Source organism: Gordionus sp. m RMFG-2023, chromosome 3 (genome assembly GCF_954871325.1).
Source record: "Gordionus sp. m RMFG-2023 chromosome 3, tfGorSpeb1-WG-v2, whole genome shotgun sequence".
Lineage (NCBI taxonomy): Eukaryota > Metazoa > Nematomorpha > Gordioida > Chordodea > Parachordodidae > Gordionus > Gordionus sp. m RMFG-2023.
In genome coordinates this window covers 11,748,516-11,767,842 of record NC_088777.1, presented here as the reverse complement: position 1 = coordinate 11,767,842, position 19,327 = coordinate 11,748,516, and the positions used below count along the sequence as shown (strand labels likewise).

At 24.5% G+C, this 19,327-nt stretch overlaps 2 protein-coding genes across 2 annotated transcripts; one reads left to right on the top strand and one right to left on the bottom strand.

Annotated features, from left to right (window-relative positions):
* The first annotated feature begins 2,676 nt into the window (after positions 1 to 2,676).
* On the top strand, positions 2,677 to 7,025 carry LOC135926730 (uncharacterized). Its single transcript, XM_065462661.1, has 4 exons — positions 2,677 to 2,776; positions 3,143 to 3,294; positions 5,078 to 6,415; positions 6,466 to 7,025. The coding sequence occupies exons 1-4, from the start codon at positions 2,677 to 2,679 to the stop codon at positions 6,916 to 6,918; spliced, it is 2,043 nt and encodes a 680-aa protein (XP_065318733.1). The 3' UTR covers positions 6,919 to 7,025.
* Positions 7,026 to 10,741: 3,716 nt separating this feature from the next.
* LOC135926004 (splicing factor 45-like) lies at positions 10,742 to 18,980 on the bottom strand. Its single transcript, XM_065461634.1, has 8 exons — positions 18,884 to 18,980; positions 18,762 to 18,838; positions 18,609 to 18,671; positions 17,250 to 17,449; positions 12,617 to 12,886; positions 12,239 to 12,399; positions 11,718 to 11,864; positions 10,742 to 11,548 (listed from the first exon to the last, which is right to left on the bottom strand). The coding sequence occupies exons 1-8, from the start codon at positions 18,933 to 18,935 to the stop codon at positions 11,055 to 11,057; spliced, it is 1,464 nt and encodes a 487-aa protein (XP_065317706.1). The 5' UTR covers positions 18,936 to 18,980; the 3' UTR covers positions 10,742 to 11,054.
* Positions 18,981 to 19,327: the final 347 nt, after the last annotated feature.

Below are 19,327 nucleotides of genomic sequence, written 5' to 3'. Positions count from 1 at the left end.
TTTAAATTAAAATTTCAGTGAAGATATACTACAGGAAAGTGACAATTGTCATAATCGCTATTTTTGAACTTTTTTGAAATTTTTTAAAGCAAATAGGTAAAAATAGATATTGTTAACATGTTAAATTAAAATTTCAGTGAAGATGTACTACAGGAAAGTGACAATTGTCATAATCGTTATTTTTGAACTTTTTTGAATTTTTTTAAAGCATTTGGATAAAAATAGATATTGTTAACATGTTAAATTAAAATTTCAGTGAAGATATACTACAGGGAAGTGACAATTGTCATAATCGTTATTTTTGAACTTTTTTGAATTTTTTTAAAGCAAATGGATAAAAGAAGATATTGTTAACATGTTAAATTAAAATTTCAGTGAAGATGTACTACAGGAAAGTGACAATTGTCATAATCGTTATTTTTGAACCTTTTTAAATTTTTTTAAAGCAAATGGGTAAATGAAGATATTGTTAACATGTTAAATTAAAATTTCAGTGAAGATGTACTACAGGAAAGTGACAATTGTCATAATCGTTATTTTTGAACTTTTTTGAATTTTTTTAAAGCAAATGGGTAAAAATAGATATTGTTAACATGTTAAATTAAAATTTCAGTGAAGATGTACTACAGGAAAGTGACAATTATCATAATCGTTATTATTGAAATTTTTTAAATTTTTTTAAAGCAAATGAGTAAAAATAGATATTATTAATATGTTAAATTAAAATTTTAGTTAAGATATACCATAAATAATCTTTATTTTTGATTTTTTTATATATAAAATTGAAAACTGATAATTGTCATATGTAATATTTTTAAACTCTTTTTATTAAACAAGGTTAGAATAAAGATATTTTGAAAATTATTTATTATTTCAAAATTATTAAAAAAATATATTGTTAACCAGGTTTGTTGTTAATAAGGTCCTATCCCATTTAATTTAAAAAAATAACCGATCTAATTTTTTTTAATAAAAAATATTGGCTCATTATGTTTCTTAAATTTTTGATGGCTTTTAGATTGTAAAATATTAAAAAGTGGTGCCTTCTAACTTCTATAATTTGAGCGTTATTTAAGTAAAGTCGTGCTTTTACAATGTACAACGACATTAAACAGCAAGAACTCAAATTTATATTACGAGCCAAATATATTTATGGATTGTCAAATTCTTGGTTTTTTAGTTTTGACAAAATAATAGACCTGACCTAACTTATTCAATTGGATAGATTTAGTTTTTTTTATACTGAAAATATTTTATATTTTTTTTATTTTAGTCTATCAATTCGAGTCGCGAAAGGCAGTTTTAAATATGAATATTTATTGTAAACCTAGCATATAAATATTTCTCCTTTTAAAATTCAACCCATACTTTTTGATCCTTCACTATAAAGGTGGAAAAAAATCCCTTAACTACAAAGGTGGGGTCTATTTTATCCCAAATTTTGATTAATATCTCAGAACATATTTAAACTTGAGATCTACAAATACAATTTTGAATATATATTCAAATATTATTGGAAATAATAAATACAAAATCTTAGATTAATAGTTACTTCTAAAAACAGTTATGCAAATTTTACTAAAGTTACTAAAATAAAAATTTTTTTCTGAGACCTTTCTTTAATTATATTTTGATCACCATAAAGTATTTAAAAAAATGCAAATTTTATTATATATTTTATTAAATGAATGTCGAATATAGATAATTATATAAATTTTATAAAAAGATATCAAATATTAAATAAAATACTAATCATCAAATATCATGTAAATTTTTGTACTAACATTCACGACAAAATGTATGCATATGATCTAATGAATTTTTAACAATTTAAACAAATAAATGTTGTTTTTACCTCCTTCACTCTTGGACAATCTTTACATACTCCCTTTTTATTAGTTGGAATATGTTTTTCATCAGTTATATTGAGAATATCCCCAATGTTGTTACGTATTAATCTACATATACTACTCTCTAATTGTCCCATACATAATATTTCTCTATAAAATCAAGATCTACAAAATAATTCTCTACAAAATAATTCTCTACATTCATTTTAAAATCATTCTCTATAAACGACATTCTCTATAAAACCATTTGTTATAAATGCATTCTCTATAATTGTTTTCTTCTCTATAAATGTTTCTCTATAAAATACATTCTCTATAATGGTTTCTCTATAAAGACGTAAAACCACATTATTATTATTAAAAAAAATTTTATATATAATTCTTTTTATAATAAAAATAAAAATAAAAACTTCACCCTTCGCCTTCTATTTTATTTGAAAAAAAATTAGTTTTAAAATTTTGGGTTATATTGATGGGGGATTTCTTAACATGTGATGTTAGTGAAATGGGGGATTTATTAAAAAAAATTTTAAGATTATATAAAAATCTCTCTAAAATTCTTTCTTTTTTATTAGTTATTCAGAGTCAGATAAAATATAACATTATATATTTTTTTTTAAATATATAATTCTTTATATTAATAAAAAGAAAAACTTCTAACGTTTCCTCGCCTTCTATTTTTTTTCCTTAAAAAAATTTTAAATACCCCTTTATTATAAATCATACATATACATAATCATAATTTTCTTTTTCGTTTTATTTTTTCTTTCAGATTAAGATATATGAAATTTTTTCTTTATTAAATAAAAAATTTTTAATTAATAATATGAAAAAAAATTCTCTTATATCTAACTTCTTTTTATTTGACCAAGACAATATTTTTGCAACATGCAGCTCATGCCATAAAAAGCTCAAATCAATTCCATGTAAGATATTTTAAATATATTTTATTTTTGTTATTGGTTTTTTTACAACATCTTTAAATTTTGGTGATCTAAATTTTGCTTCACAATTAGGTATATTATCTAAATTTTTTAAGCTAATTCTTTTTAAGATACTTTGGCCTTTTTAAAAATTGAATTAAAGGATAATTAAGAAGAATATTATAATTTTTTTTCTAATTTTAAAGTCATTCAACATACTACAAAACCTATATGTAACAAATGATTTATTACGGAATTAAAATAAGTTCGATACCAATTATATATACCCCACCAATTGTTTTCTTTTTATATTAGGCCTACCTAGTTTAAAAATGACTTAATAACCTACTAATTATATGCATTTTAAAGCGAATCTTAAAAGACATATTTTCAGTCAACATCCTAATATTGCAGCTAATTTAAATTCAAATGAAGTTAACAATTTAGATATATCAACATCAAGTTCGCAGTCAAACGAGAAGACATCTCAAACAATTAAAATTGTCATGAGCAAATCGAAAGTATTTTTTATTACATACATTATTAAACAATAAAACACTACAATTATGATTATTGTTGGTAAATCGCAGAGTTGTTAAAATATACTTTTTAAATGGATCTAGGTAGAGAAATAAATATTAGTCTAAAAAGTTATAGATACAAATACAATTTTAAAAATGTATCTTGTACAGATACAATTTAAACAATTATCAAGATTGTTGTATCGATTATGTTTTTAAAAAAATTATATATGCTTTTTATATAATTATCTAATTTAACTATTACAATTATCCAATTCAATTGATCTTAATAATTAGAGACCTGCAAAAGTTTACCGGCCTCGCACAAGCAGTATTCGGGCCGTGTACGGGAATAATTTTAAAAAAAATGGGAATCAAGCCAGACTAGGACCTAATTTTTTTTAAACTGGGTGGGGTCGGACCATGTAATTTTTTTAAATACACCTAAATTTATCAATTTTATAATGAATTTTTTATGTAATATTAAATTATTTGATTTTTATGTAAAATTTAATTATTTGAATTTTATTTATAGAAACTAGACGCCATATAACATATGTCTTATATTTTGAGTAATTTTAAAAATTAATTTCAATATTTAAATAAATTTATACCGGGCCGGTCCTGCAAAATATTTCGGGCCGAGATTGAGATACTATACATTATGCAGATCACTATTAATGATATACTGAAATTTTCAAAGGATTTTAGCATGACAGAATATTAATTTTTATTGTTCTTCATGGCAATTTGCAGGTTTATCCTGGTAAGCCAGCTTTTTTCCCTCTGATTTTATATTAAATTAAGATTTATAGCAAATTTTAAACACTCTTTTATAATTTGGGAAAGTTATGAGTATTTATTATATCTACATATTATTTCGATCATGATTTCTTAATTTATATGGGGCTTGATAAACCATAAACATCAATTATGGCACTTAATAAGTTTTAATATTTTATATATATATTTTTTATTAAAGTAGTTTTAATTTTTTTTAATATATATCAGACACCTGCAGAAATACCATTTGCACGGCCCCGTCAGGATTTTTTTTAAAAAAAATTTTAAAATCCGGCCCGGCCGGTTTTTTTTTAAAAAAATTTTTGGGCCCTGTTCGGAATTTTTTAAAATCATATTCGACCTGACATATACAAAAATTTACCTATTCGGTATTTTATCATATTTTTCGGCGAGTATTATCATTTAATATGCATATTAGCTAATGTTGTTAAACGGCTCGTTTTGTGCCATTTTTAAAAACGGCTAACTCAATATTTTTGCCAGAAATATATTAACTATGCCTCGAAATTTTGAAACTATATGTCCAGACCTTTGCTCCTTCTTTGAGCAAAATTTTCAGGTTTGCATAATATTTTTCTGAATAAAAAACTAATTAGCCGTTTTTAAAATCGGCTCAAAACGAGCCATTTAATGAAATAAAATAAATTTTGCATTAAATTATTTTTTATTTATTATTAAAAAGTGTATCAAAATGTATCTTAGAATGAATTTCAAATCAGATACAGTTACTTCTTAAATAATATCTAAATACAGATATCTCATTTTTATATCTAGATATTTTAACAACTCTGGTATCGTATATTTTAATTTTTTAAATGCTATTTGACTCAGATTTACGTTCAGATAAAAAATTATCTGATTGATAACAAAATAAAATTAAAAGGTATTTTTTAATCTGATTTGATATGAAAGTTGAATTTTGCAGGACTTTAATTATTAATCTTATCTTAAATCTAAATAATTTTTAAAAAAAATTTAGGTTTACGAATCGGTTGTGGGATTAATTGCTATTAACAACTTGCCAATCAATTTAGTTACATATGAATCATTCAAGCTATTATTAGATCCAATAGTCCAATCATTGAATATGACTTTAAACAAACACATCGTAAATGATAAAATAAAATATGCGGCATCAGAAATAAGATGCCTAATAATGCAACAAGTAAAAAATAAGCTCATTTCTTTGAAGATAGATACAGCCACAAGATTTCAAAAATCAGTGTTGGGGGTTAATGCCCAATTTATTATAGATGATAAGATTGAAATACGAACTTTAGGCATGTTAGAAATTGTAAAGGCGCACACGGCGTCTAATTTAAAGGAAGAAATAGAAAATTTATTAAAAAAGTATAATATATGTTTGAGCCAAATATACAGTATCACTGTTGACAATGGTGCCAATATGATAAAAACCGTGGAAATGATAGCTGAAGAACAGCTAATTACTCATATCGATCTTTCTGAAGATGCATTCTCAGAATATTTGTTACAAAATAGCGATAATGAGTCCTCGCAGGAATATAACGACTCTTCTCAACCAAATAACGATTATAATAATATAGAGATCACCCAGGAAAATAACAGTGATATTTCAAATATACATGATAATGATTCTTCTGGGGAGTATATAATAAATAATCTAAATCAAGATGATAACATACATTTTCAACATGATAATCAAGAACAAATAAATGATGATATGGAAAATTTATTAAATGATCTAAGAAAATCATTTGGGCTGATTTGTGTGCGATGTTGTGCCCATACTATTCAATTAGGAGTTAATGATTATATAAAAAAATTTCTAAAGGAGGATTTAGAAGATATAAGATCTATTCTAAAAATATGCAAATCACAAAAATATAAAAGTTTATATTCATTAGAAAAAATTAACAAACCAGTGCTGGACACTGTTACTAGGTGGAATAGCACCTATAGAATGCTAAAAAACCTAAAGGATAATAAAATATTTTACTTAAAAATGGGCCATATATATTTAGAAACTTTTATAAATTCAAGACTCTGGGATAGAATTGACGCATATCTCACCGTCTTATCTCCTGTTAATTTATGTACCATTAAACTGCAAGAAAAATCTTGTACAATCGGAGATTTTTTTAAATTATGGCTTGAATGCAAATTAGATTTAGAGGAAATAAATAATGAATCCTCGAATAATTTGATTAATTGTCTGGATTATCGTCAAAAATATCTTTTTGATAATAATGTTTTTAGAAGTGGGATCTACATGGATCCCAGATTTAATTATCAGAATGGAATCTATCCATCCGAAAGTGATAAATTGCTGGCCAGGGTAAATTTATAATATATAACTTTAAATTAAATAAATTTATTTTATTTTAGGAACATCTGATGTCTACGTGGAGACAAATACAAATTTTTAATAAGCCAAAAGATAATCCAGCTCTGAGTGGCTCTCCTTTAATCCCTGTAAGTTGTAAAAAAACCAGATTAGATGTATATTTGGAGCGAGAAAGCGCTAATGCTCCAATATACCAAAATATTGAAATCCTTGATATGAAGACCAAAATTAATGCTTTAATATATGGTCAAAAATTGCCATCTGATCAAAATATTTTGCAATATTGGCAATCCAAAAAATTTCAGGATCCGGAATTATATGCCCTATCGCGAGTAGTTCTAGCCGCTCCTTGCTCTCAAGTATCTGTTGAGAGATCATTCAGTGCTCTGGGATTGGTCCTTACACCGCTACGAACAAGATTAGAGAAATCTATATTAAATGATATTTTATTAATTAAACTTAATAAAAGTGTATTAAATAACGTTATATTTTGATTTTTATTATATTTATATAAAATTTTTATTTGTATATATTATATCATGTATTATTTAATTATATATAATCATTTTACTAATTAAAATACGAATAATTGAAATACAAAATAAAATTGTTACCCAAAATCTTGAAGTACTGAAAAAAATCTAAATTCACAAATACTTGTTTTAAGTGCTGAAATTTTTAAAATTGAGGTCTTTATAGTCCCACCTTTCTTTTGATGAAAGATAAATTTGTTTTATTAAATCATGTTTTTGGGAATTTTATATAAATCTAAGTGCTAAACTGCTAGATTTTCAAAAAGGGCTAAATTTAATAAAGAAAAATACTAAATATATTTGAGGGGAATTAAATATTTTTAACTTACCTAAACCTTGACATTTCGCTGATAAATGTCCAAACTTTTGTGCCATCTATGACCACAATCTTAAGGCTTACATGACGAGGTAACGTTTGAAGTTTTTATTAATAAAAAAAATATTTAAAAAAAAAATATATTTTAATGTTATATTTTATCTGACTCTGAATAACGAATAAAAAAGAAAGATTTTTAGAGAGATTTTTATATAATCTTAAATTTTTTTTTTAATAAATCCCCCATTTCACTAACACATGTTAAGAAATCCCCCATCAATATAACCCAAAATTTTAAAACTAATTTTTTTTCAAATATATCTGAATCTGAAAGAAAAAATAAAATGAAAAAGAAAATTATGATTATGATTTATAATAAAGGGGTATTTAAAATTTTTTAAGGAAAAAAAATAGAAGGCGAGGAAACGTTAGAAGTTTTTCTTTTTATTAATATAAAGAATTATATATTTAAAAAAAAATATATAATGTTATATTTTATCTGACTCTGAATAACTAATAAAAAAGAAAGAATTTTAGAGAGATTTTTATATAATCTTAAAATTTTTTTTAATAAATCCCCCATTTCACTAACATCACATGTTAAGAAATCCCCCATCAATATAACCCAAAATTTTAAAACTAATTTTTTTTCAAATAAAATAGAAGGCGAAGGGTGAAGTTTTTATTTTTATTTTTATTATAAAAAGAATTATATATAAAATTTTTTTTAATAATAATAATGTGGTTTTACGTCTTTATAGAGAAACCATTATAGAGAATGTATTTTATAGAGAAACATTTATAGAGAAGAAAACAATTATAGAGAATGCATTTATAACAAATGGTTTTATAGAGAATGTCGTTTATAGAGAATGATTTTAAAATGAATGTAGAGAATTATTTTGTAGAGAATTATTTTGTAGATCTTGATTTTATAGAGAAATATTATGTATGGGACAATTAGAGAGTAGTATATGTAGATTAATACGTAACAACATTGGGGATATTCTCAATATAACTGATGAAAAACATATTCCAACTAATAAAAAGGGAGTATGTAAAGATTGTCCAAGAGTGAAGGAGGTAAAAACAACATTTATTTGTTTAAATTGTTAAAAATTCATTAGATCATATGCATACATTTTGTCGTGAATGTTAGTACAAAAATTTACATGATATTTGATGATTAGTATTTTATTTAATATTTGATATGTTTTTATAAAATTTATATAATTATCTATATTCGACATTCATTTAATAAAATATATAATAAAATTTGCATTTTTTTAAATACTTTATGGTGATCAAAATATAATTAAAGAAAGGTCTCAGAAAAAAATTTTTATTTTAGTAACTTTAGTAAAATTTGCATAACTGTTTTTAGAAAACTATTAATCTAAGATTTTGTATTTATTATTTCCAATAATATTTGAATATATATTCAAAATTGTATTTGTAGATCTCAAGTTTTAATATGTTCTGAGATATTAATCAAAATTTGGGATAAAATAGACCCCACCTTTGTAGTTAAGGGATTTTTTTCCACCTTTATAGTGAAGGATCAAAAAGTATGGGTTGAATTTTAAAAGGAGAAATATTTATATGCTAGGTTTACAATAAATATTCATATTTAAAACTGCCTTTCGCGACTCGAATTGATAGACTAAAATAAAAAAAATATAAAATATTTTCAGTATAAAAAAAACTAAATCTATCCAATTGAATAAGTTAGGTCAGGTCTATTATTTTGTCAAAACTAAAAAACCAAGAATTTGACAATCCATAAATATATTTGGCTCGTAATATAAATTTGAGTTCTTGCTGTTTAATGTCGTTGTACATTGTAAAAGCACGACTTTACTTAAATAACGCTCAAATTATAGAAGTTAGAAGGCACCACTTTTTAATATTTTACAATCTAAAAGCCATCAAAAATTTAAGAAACATAATGAGCCAATATTTTTTATTAAAAAAAATTAGATCGGTTATTTTTTTAAATTAAATGGGATAGGACCTTATTAACAACAAACCTTGTTAACAATATATTTTTTTAATAATTTTGAAATAATAAATAATTTTCAAAATATCTTTATTCTAACCTTGTTTAATAAAAAGAGTTTAAAAATATTACATATGACAATTATCAGTTTTCAATTTTATATATAAAAAAATCAAAAATAAAGATTATTTATGGTATATCTTCACTGAAATTTTAATTTAACATATTAATAATATCTATTTTTACTCATTTGCTTTAAAAAAATTTAAAAAATTTCAATAATAACGATTATGATAATTGTCACTTTCCTGTAGTACATCTTCACTGAAATTTTAATTTAACATGTTAACAATATCTTCATTTACCCATTTGCTTTAAAAAAATTTAAAAAGGTTCAATAATAACGATTATGACAATTGTCACTTTCCTGTAGTACATCTTCACTGAAATTATAATTTAACATGTTAACAATATCTTCATTTACCCATTTGCTTTAAAAAAATTTTAAAAAGGTTCAAAAATAACGATTATGACAATTGTCATTTTCCTGTGGTACATCTTCACTGAAATTTTAATTTAAAACATATTAACAATATCTATTTTTACCCATTTGCTTTAAAAAAATTTAAAAAAGTTCAATAATAACGATTATGATAATTGTCACTTTCCTGTGGTTCATCTTCACAGAAATTTTAATTTAACATGTTAACAATATAAAATCTATGCTATGCTTTAAAAAAATTTTCAAAAATAACGATTATAACAATTGTCACTTTTCTATGGTACATCTTCATTGAAATTTTATTTTTACATCTTAATATTAAAAATTATAACCTATTTAATTTAGGATATAATAAATCAAATAAGTTAAAAATAACGATTATTACAATTTCCACTTTTTAATACATTACATCTTCATTGAAATTATAATATAAATTTTTTTTTATATAAATTTTTTTTTACCCATATATGTCGAAAAAAGTTTAAAATAACGATTATGAAAATTGTCGGTACATCTTTATTAAATTTTTATTTTAATTTAACATGCTTATGCTTACTAATCCATTTACTTCAAAAAATAATATCAAAAAAATAAAACATTATAAAATATGAAGATCTTTGAAGATCGTTGATCAAAAATATTTTTAAATAAAAGATCTTCAAAGATCTAGATCTTTGAAGATCGCTGTTAAAAAATTTTTAAAAATAAAAGATCTTCAAAAGATCTCGATCTTTGAAGATCGTTGCTCAAAATTTTTTAAAAGTAAAAGATCTTCAAATTTTACGATCTTCAAAGATCTAGATCTTTGAAGATCTTTTTATTTTGAGCAAATGTACAACTCTGGTTAAAAATAACCTTATTTTAATTTTAAAAAATTTGACTGACGAAAAATTTATTTATAATATATAATATCCAAGCATTATTAACATTATAAATATTATGTAAACATGTAGTGCATCATAAGAAAAGATATATTTAAAATGTAAATTTTTATATGTAAATACTATAATACATTTTATAATTACAGATTAGAAAAGGTAGATTTAACAAAAATACGAAAAAGTTTCTTAAAAGACCTATTTTTGGAAGTTTTAACCTACTTTAAAAAAAATACCTGTAAAAAAAACAAAGCCAATTTTACATTTATTCTAAAGTTCCCATATATCAATGTTTTTCTTTTTTTCTCACTCATAATCATTTATCCAGTATGAATTTTGATTGTAAAATTGATGATGCATTCCTTCCATATACATTTATTAAACTCAAGTTATTTTTACCCTTCAAATTCCCTCCCCTAAATCGTATGTTCGGTACCGATCCAAGTTGTAAAAATCGGCTCGGACAATCCTACCTCCAAAAAATCTCCCATTCAAATCGACGACAGCCTTTACAGCCGATTCAACCCTGGCAAACTCCACGAATATTCTGACCCTATCCAATTCGCTTACCGTGTCATTTGAACTTTTAGAGGATGCTCGGAAGAAATTGGCCGGGATTTCGAAGACTGTACAGGATTTAACCTCGCCATATTTACTGCATTCCTCCCTGGTTTCATTTTCTAAGTCTGGGTCTATTTCGCCCGAGCCTACCATGTTGCGGAGTAGGACAACTTTACTTGGAACCTTGAAGGCTTGAATTGTGGCAGTAGTTTCCAAACTATAAGGTAAGGCTTGTGCATTGGTGTGTACCGAAGAAGGGGTGGGCGTGGGATCGATGGGGGGTAAAGCTCCGGCTAGTATGGAATATGAAGGGATAAGGAGATCTTGTGATGTTTCTAAATATAGTGGAAGAGGAAATAAGAACTAATGTAAAATACCTATCCTATAAATTTCAGACAATTTATTCTTTAATTTTTGTTGCAAGTTATTTATAATTTCATATACTAAAATTGCATGGTATTGCCTGATTATGCATACTAAATTTTTTAAAAATTTAAAAATTACGAGTATTAGTCTCTTCTCCATTGAGGGTATTTTGAAAGCTTTCTGATCCAGACTCATTAGTAATCATGTGATCATCGAATGTTAAGGAAGGAGACAAAGAAGGGTCATCTTCACTGTATAATTGACTTAAATTTTCAAGATTCGAACCTTAATATTAAATAAAATGAGGTTCACAAAGATTTATAATACCAAAATCATTGGTCATATATTTTTTTTCTTAAATTAAAAAATTTATATTTTAAATTTAAACAAATAGTAGTTATTGAGGCATACGTCCTTCTCAGCATAGAGCTTATTCAAATCCGAAAAGCAATTGATAATTTGAGTGAAAAAAATAAGTAGGCTTAAAAACAGCAGGGCAAATCATATATGTATAGTTGGGTAATGACTAAATACTCGCTGAGATTATATATTTTTTAAAAAATCCCAGGAACTAAAGTAGGAATTTTAGGTTAAAAATATAGTAATTAACCAACTAAACATATAAGAAGAGAAAATTTTTTATTAAAAGAATAAATAACTTTTATTGAAAAAGGGTAAATCTTTTTCGTGCAGTATTTTACCGCCCCTTTTACTCGTCTTTTCCACTTGTAAAGCTTGACTCATACCCTGTTCACTTTTACCTAGACCCTGGCCTTGTTTAAACCCATATTTGGCCATTATTTTTGCAGCTACCGAATTTCTATTTTAAAAAAAATTTGCGTTAACGATTATTTAAATTGGGGACCCCAAAATTATTAAAAAATTTTAATTAAATAAGTTTCGAGTAAACTAGATTTAATTATGATTGCAATTAAATACAGTATTGGCCTATCTTAAAAGGTAATCATTAAATAATAAAAAATATGAATTTGTTTTATATAGTCGCCCTTTAATAAATCAAACGATTAAAAATATACTTTAATGTAGGGGCAAAACCAGCTTTTTTTTTGCCATCTTTTCTTTGGTCTTGTACACCTTCACCGAACTCTGCATCACCCCCTTCGACTATAGTTTCTGCATCATTTAAAATGCATTGAGGTGGGGCTATAGCTATTCCTCCTCCAACTTTGCCACCTATGTTATATATATTTTCGGATGGATATTCATCATCATACAGCTTCCCAGCAAGGTTCAATAGGGAATTTTCAGGTCTTGGAAGGTTTCTTTCCAGTTTTTCTCGCCTTCTCCTTTGTATTCAAAATATAAAAATATTAATTTAAATTATATAAACAAAATATTTATTTTACTGTTGTAAACATTTACTTAAATAGGGTTACTCGTTATTTTTCCAAAAGTAAACGTGTTTTAACTATTTTAATAATTTTGATTTCTAATAAAATTTGAAAATAATGAGTTGTAAATGTCATAAATCTGTAATGAGGCAGGTTTTTTTTTATATATTAATTTTATATAATAGGCGGGTGAGTTTGAAATATTTCAGGAGCGGGATGAGCGGGCTGATATTTATTAAATAATATTTTATAACAAATTATTAGATATTTTTATTAATATAAAAAAAAAGTATAATAAAAAATAATTTAAAAAATAGACCAATCAAATAATTTGTAAATATTATAATAAGAAAGAGAAGTACCAGGTCCCCTGTATCTGGCCGGTTCTACTAAAATATCCAGGTATTTTTTAAAAATATTAATGCATATATTTTTAATGATGATTTACAAATAATGAATAAGTTCTTTTTCCCCATATATCTTTATGGTATTTTGCAAGTAAATTTCTCTTATATTTAAAAAAATATATCTATGATGGATATTTCTTAAGATTCAATATACATTTAGGTAATTAAATGTATCCAGTACAATTCTAATAAGAAATCAGTGAACTTGTTAACGATACTTTTAAAATGTATCATAACTGTGATCGATACAAATTATAAATAGGTCAGGCGATAATAAAAATACATTATCCCCAAATGTAATTGAGATACTACATAAAATTATAGATACTTTATTCAGCAATAATATGTCAATAATATTTACAAATTAACAAAAAAACATTTTCAAGGTTTGTATCGAGGAGACTCTCTTTATATCGGTAAAAAGACTTTTAGCGATACTGAAAGTGCTCAACTGGTGCGCTGTAAGGAAATGTAGTGTTGTATTTAATAAATAATCGTTTAATAATAGAAAAATTATTAAAAGTTGTAAAATAATTACTCCTTACCCTAAAAAATATCAGAAATTTGTTTAAAATATTTTTAATTAATATTTATTCAAAATGTAAAATGGATTAATTAATTTAATCAAATAATTAATAATTTAAGAGAATATAAGCTTATCTTTCACATTGTTAATATTCCAAAGCCGCTTCACGTGGCATACAAACTATGACTGTGCTCATACTAAATATCGAATCGGCCTGATAATTAGCGTTTTAAAATATGTAGAGCCACATTCAGGTAGTGTTGTTAAAGGGCTCGATTTAGCCAACTTTTGAAAATGGTTTTGGCCATACTCAAGCTTATTTATTTTGCCCATATATGGCAGATAAGTTCGAACTTCTATTGGCAAAATTTGGAGGCTTAGATATCTTGATTTCGTCATAATATAATTACACTTACCCATTGCAAATAGAGGAGTAGTCATAATTTATGACTATAATATTGAGTTAGCCGTTTTAAATCGACTCAAATAGAGCCTTTTAACAACACTACCAAAAAAATACTAGTCTTATGGATCCACTTTACAATAATCTTCTTTTCACTTCAATCAATACTTAATAGACAAAAACTCCCTCTAGAATGCATTAACAGCAACTCTTAAGATTATTAAATTTGGAGAATTTTTTTAAAAGTATATTTAATCATTCGTGAAAGTTATGGTTTTTTTAAAATAGAAAATATTCATATTTTTATTACATTGTTTCAAAGCTAGATGGTAAATAAAAATCAATAAATATCATATCGGTTTTTTTTGTAATATCTGATCGGTAAAAAATTTGTCAATCAGCACAATCATATTACAAACATAGATAAATTAATCACAAAAGCTATTAATCGGGCTAGCATTTCAAATACCCAAAAGTCCAATTAATTATGCTCAAGCAACAAAAGACCCAATGGTATCAGCATATTACCGTCATCTTCCGGTCTTCCAGTAGCTTGAGATTACACACAATTTCGGCAAGATTCAACAGAAATGCCTCAGCAATTAATTCGGCAAAAATCTTGAAAATAAATAAATATTCAGACATCGCTAACGTAATTTGTATCCTACATAACACGGGTAATGAATTCATTAAATTTATCACATTAGTGGGGAGAAAAGCTAAATAAATTAGTGTTGTTAACGAACGCATTCATGAACAAAATTCGTTTTTTTTGGGAAAAATGATGAAAGGCGTTCATTTAAAATACAAAATAAGGTAATATTATGTTTCACCAATAATGCAAGATATTTTTTAAAGGTCTTTAGTTATAAATAAATAGTTTATATTTTAATTTTTTAAAAAATTATAGATTATTTGAGAAAATATCTGAAGATGAGGAAGATTAATTTGTACAAATTATCATTAAATGATGTCTCACTCTTGTGCTTGCCACAATCTTAATTTAGTGGCAAGTGTTAATGAAAAAGCGTTAGAAAATTTATAAAAACACATTAAAAGGGTATTTGATAAGTGCAAAAATTTATGGAATAAATCAATCTACAACATTTGTTGCTGATTTGAAGAATATCTCAAGGTTACTTATAAGGCCTGATTACAAGTTGGAATTCTTATCATAATTCTATGTTGATAGACTCATTAGTAAAAGAAAATTCTAATTTGCTTGACAAAGTGTGTAATATGGGGGGATTAGCCAGGCTTTCAAGCATTGTTAAATTTTTTTGGAAGAATGCTGTACCGTAAGTCCTAATAAAATTTTTTAGAATAAATATTATAATAAATTTTTTAAATATTAAAATAGATCATGGAACCTTTTGCACTGCGCTCACTATTTTAGAAAGTGAAGAAAAAATGCATTTAGGCTATTTGGACCAAACAATAAGGATAGTTATTTTAAAACTAAAAAAAATTAATGGTCTAAAATATGGTCAACCTATCACTATAATTGATCACATATATTTTATTTTTTTAAAGATTTGAACATATATATATCAATATGTTCTTTCTGCAATTATACATCCAGTATTCAAGCTTTAATGGCCATGAATAAAACTTCCACAAATCGAACCTATAAAATACAAACTTATAGCGCTATTAAAAAAATGCATTGAAAACCCTAGAAATAATAATGCAAGAACGTTAATTCGAGATATCCTTTTTTTTGCTAGTAAGTAAAGGATGGATTTGAGGAGGATAACTTATCTCAATTTTTTGAAGCAAAGGATAAAACATTAAATGCTTTAATATTCCCAGCATTAAAAGAATTGTTTATTAAGTATAGCAATCCCCTCTTCTGCCCACATAGAGCGCGTTTTTAATATAGCTATTGCTGTATTTATCAGATGAAAATTTTAAAAAACAATTATTATTAAAAATTAATAAAATCTTTTTTATAAATAAGAATAAAACTATTATTTTTTAACATGGTTAATATATTGTGTTAAAAAATATATGACATTTATTTATATTAATTAAATTTTAAAAAAAATTTATAAAATTTTGAACGAACGTGAGGGTGTAAATTTTTTTTGAAAGTGAAGGTGTACGATTTTGCCAATGAACGTTGAACGCGTTCAATTTTTTTAGAAATGTTACAGCTATACAAATAAATGATAATGATAATATCCGCTTCTATTTAAAGCAAGCTATTACAATGGCTTCCTTGAATAATTGCATTGCCATTCATAATTCCATATATAGCAATGCAAGTAATCCTTTGTTTAAAATAATTAAAAAATATATAATATAAAATATTTTGAATTAAAATTTAATAACCAATTTATTGATTTTTTAAAATAAAAAAATAGAGAATTAACTATCATTGAAGATAAATAAAATATTGATTAATGATGCTGATACCTAAAATGTATCAGACCAAGATAACGATACATTGAAATTTCAAAAAGAATAAACAAAAAATATATCACAGGAACAGTACCATAGTGCTTAAACATCTCTGGAAATTATTAAGTATTTATATATAAAGTAAGAATCATTATTAAATCAGCATGAAAAGCAGGAATTAGCAAAAATTACTTGTCTCTACTACTTTTTTTATGCTATCAATAAATTATGCTTTGATTGCATAAATTTTATAACATGGTTCATTTTAGATTATTTTACAAAAAAATAAATTAATTTTTGATAAATTTTTTTTATCTTTCAATTATAGGGTCAAATTGGGTTGGGAATATGGAAATAATGTTAAGTTTGGGGCAGGTTAGGAATATTAATTTCATATTTTTTGAGTTGAGACAGTTGTTACAAATAGGATTAAAAAATTTGTTTTGCAAGCCTCTAAATTCAGAGTCTTTAATCATCAGTTATCAGCTGCTGAATTAATAATGTGCATTCAGAAAAACTGGAAGGAGGGTAGTAACAAATAATTGGATTATTTATATTATAAATATTTTAAAAATATACCTGTCTCTTTCTTCTAGTTCCTTTTTCCAATCATCAGCCCTCTCCCTTTCTTTCGCCTCCTCCCTGAGCATCATGATCTTGTCATAATCATTTGGATACTTTGGGTCATATTCATTTGCAACTATAGGTAAGATCTCTTCAGAAGTATTATCAATTTCATTGTTTGTAATATTTGTCTCAGATTTATCATTTGATTGAATCTTGATTTTGTAATTGTAAATTAAATACAAATTGCATAAATGTTCAAAAAATAAACAATTTATTTCATAAAAAAAAATAAGGGCTGTGCAGATATTAAATATCAGCTAGGAACAATATTTCAGAAAAATCAATCTGATCCAAAATTTTCATTGTTTTTGGTTATTTTATTACTGTATATAAAATAATATGATTGTTTATACATAATTAATTTCATAATAATAATAAATTAATAAATGGAAACTAAGATATCTAGAGCTGTGCCAATCCAAAATTTTTTTACAAATCCAATTCCAATATTTATATTGATTTTTATTTACCATCTATCTTTGTATCAATGTTATAAATATATAAATATTTTCTACTTTAAAAAAACCAAAAACTTTCATTATTGATTAAGTTTCTTTTGTTTTTATAAGTTAGTCTTCTCATTTAAAATATTTGTAATGCTTCTGGAAATATAGTGTTGTTAAACAGCTCCATTTCATTGATTTTTAAAAAGGTCCAAAATAAAATTTTAACTAAAATATTATTACCTATGCCTCAAAATTTCACCAATATAAGTCCAAACCTTTCAGATATTTGTGGGAAAAATCAATAAGCATGGGTAATTTACTCATGGTCAAAATTTTGAGTTAATCATTTTTAAATTTGGCTAAATTGAACTGTTTTTTGAAAACAGTAAATATCGGTGCAGATACTATATTAAATATCAGAATAGCCCTAGATATCTAGCAGTTCATATTTAGTTAGTATTGTTAAATAGCTCATTTAGCCGATTTAAAAAAAGGTTAAATTAAGATATTAGCCAAAAAATACCTAAGCCATTTAAAGATGGTATGAAGTTTTGTACATCTATTTACAAAATTTCAATGCAGATAATATTTTGGCTAAAAATCTTGATTTAGTTGTTTTTAAAAATTGGCTAAGTTTAACAATACTACATTTAATTATAAACATTGTACATATTTTAAATGTAATTATTAAATTTTTGAGATTAAAAAAGGTTAGAAAATTATAAAATATGAAAACTCTTTTTCATCTATGAAGATGGAAAATTATTTAAAATATTTATATTATTGGATTCAATTATAATATAAATAAGCAAAACATATTTTAAAATATATATTATATAGCAAATAAAATATAAAAAAATATAACTTGGGAAATATTTCCTTCAGGATCTTTTGTTATTGGCAATCCATACCCTTTAGATAACTTTGACTATTATAGATTATAGGTATTAGTATAGCATCAAATAAGAGATATTGAATATAACATTGATGATAACATTTTCAATTGAATCATACATACTTTTTGATTGGATTGAGATTTTTTCAATTGCAATTGTGATTGTAAAAGTTTAATTTGAGACGACCAGCTTTCTTTTTCTTTAATGAAATAAAAATATTTGAAAATTAAGTTAAGTATAATACTAGATTCATGTTTATTCGTCAGCTCAAAATCGATTCCTTCGTACAATGACATTATTTCTACGCTGTAACTAAACTGAGAATTGATAGGTAAACTGAGAATGGACAGGTAAAATTTATTTTTATTTTATAGCCTATCAATTTTATTTTAAAAATATAAATAAAATGTTTTTATTATGTAGCAAATTTATCCAAAATTAATTTTTTATAAATAAATAAAATAGAATATAGAAGAAATTGTAGTACATAAATTTAAAATATGTATAGATCAGATATGTTACATAGAAAATATAAGACCCATAATAAATTTTAAAAATTATATATATATATATTTCCGTTTACCTTTATTTTTTTTTTATGATGTCAATTCTCAGTTTAGTCAACTTTTTTTAGATTCTTTGGATTTTAAAAATATTTTATTTTTTTTACACATTTTGTTTAAACTTA

Excerpts from the sequence above, each read along its gene's own strand:
- LOC135926730 (XM_065462661.1), top strand. The coding sequence starts at position 2,677 with ATGAAAAAAAATTCTCTTATATCTAACTTCTTTTTATTTGACCAAGAC. Across the intron at positions 3,295-5,077 it reads TTGTCATGAGCAAATCGAAA|GTTTACGAATCGGTTGTGGG; the intron begins GTATTTTTTATT and ends AAAAAAATTTAG. Across the intron at positions 6,416-6,465 it reads GTGATAAATTGCTGGCCAGG|GAACATCTGATGTCTACGTG; the intron begins GTAAATTTATAA and ends ATTTTATTTTAG.
- LOC135926004 (XM_065461634.1), bottom strand. The coding sequence starts at position 18,935 with ATGTCATTGTACGAAGGAATCGATTTTGAGCTGACGAATAAACATGAA. Across the intron at positions 18,839-18,883 it reads GACGAATAAACATGAATCTA|AAAAAGAAAGCTGGTCGTCT; the intron begins GTATTATACTTA and ends ATTTCATTAAAG. Across the intron at positions 11,549-11,717 it reads TGGAGAAGAGACTAATACTC|AAACATCACAAGATCTCCTT; the intron begins GTAATTTTTAAA and ends CACTATATTTAG.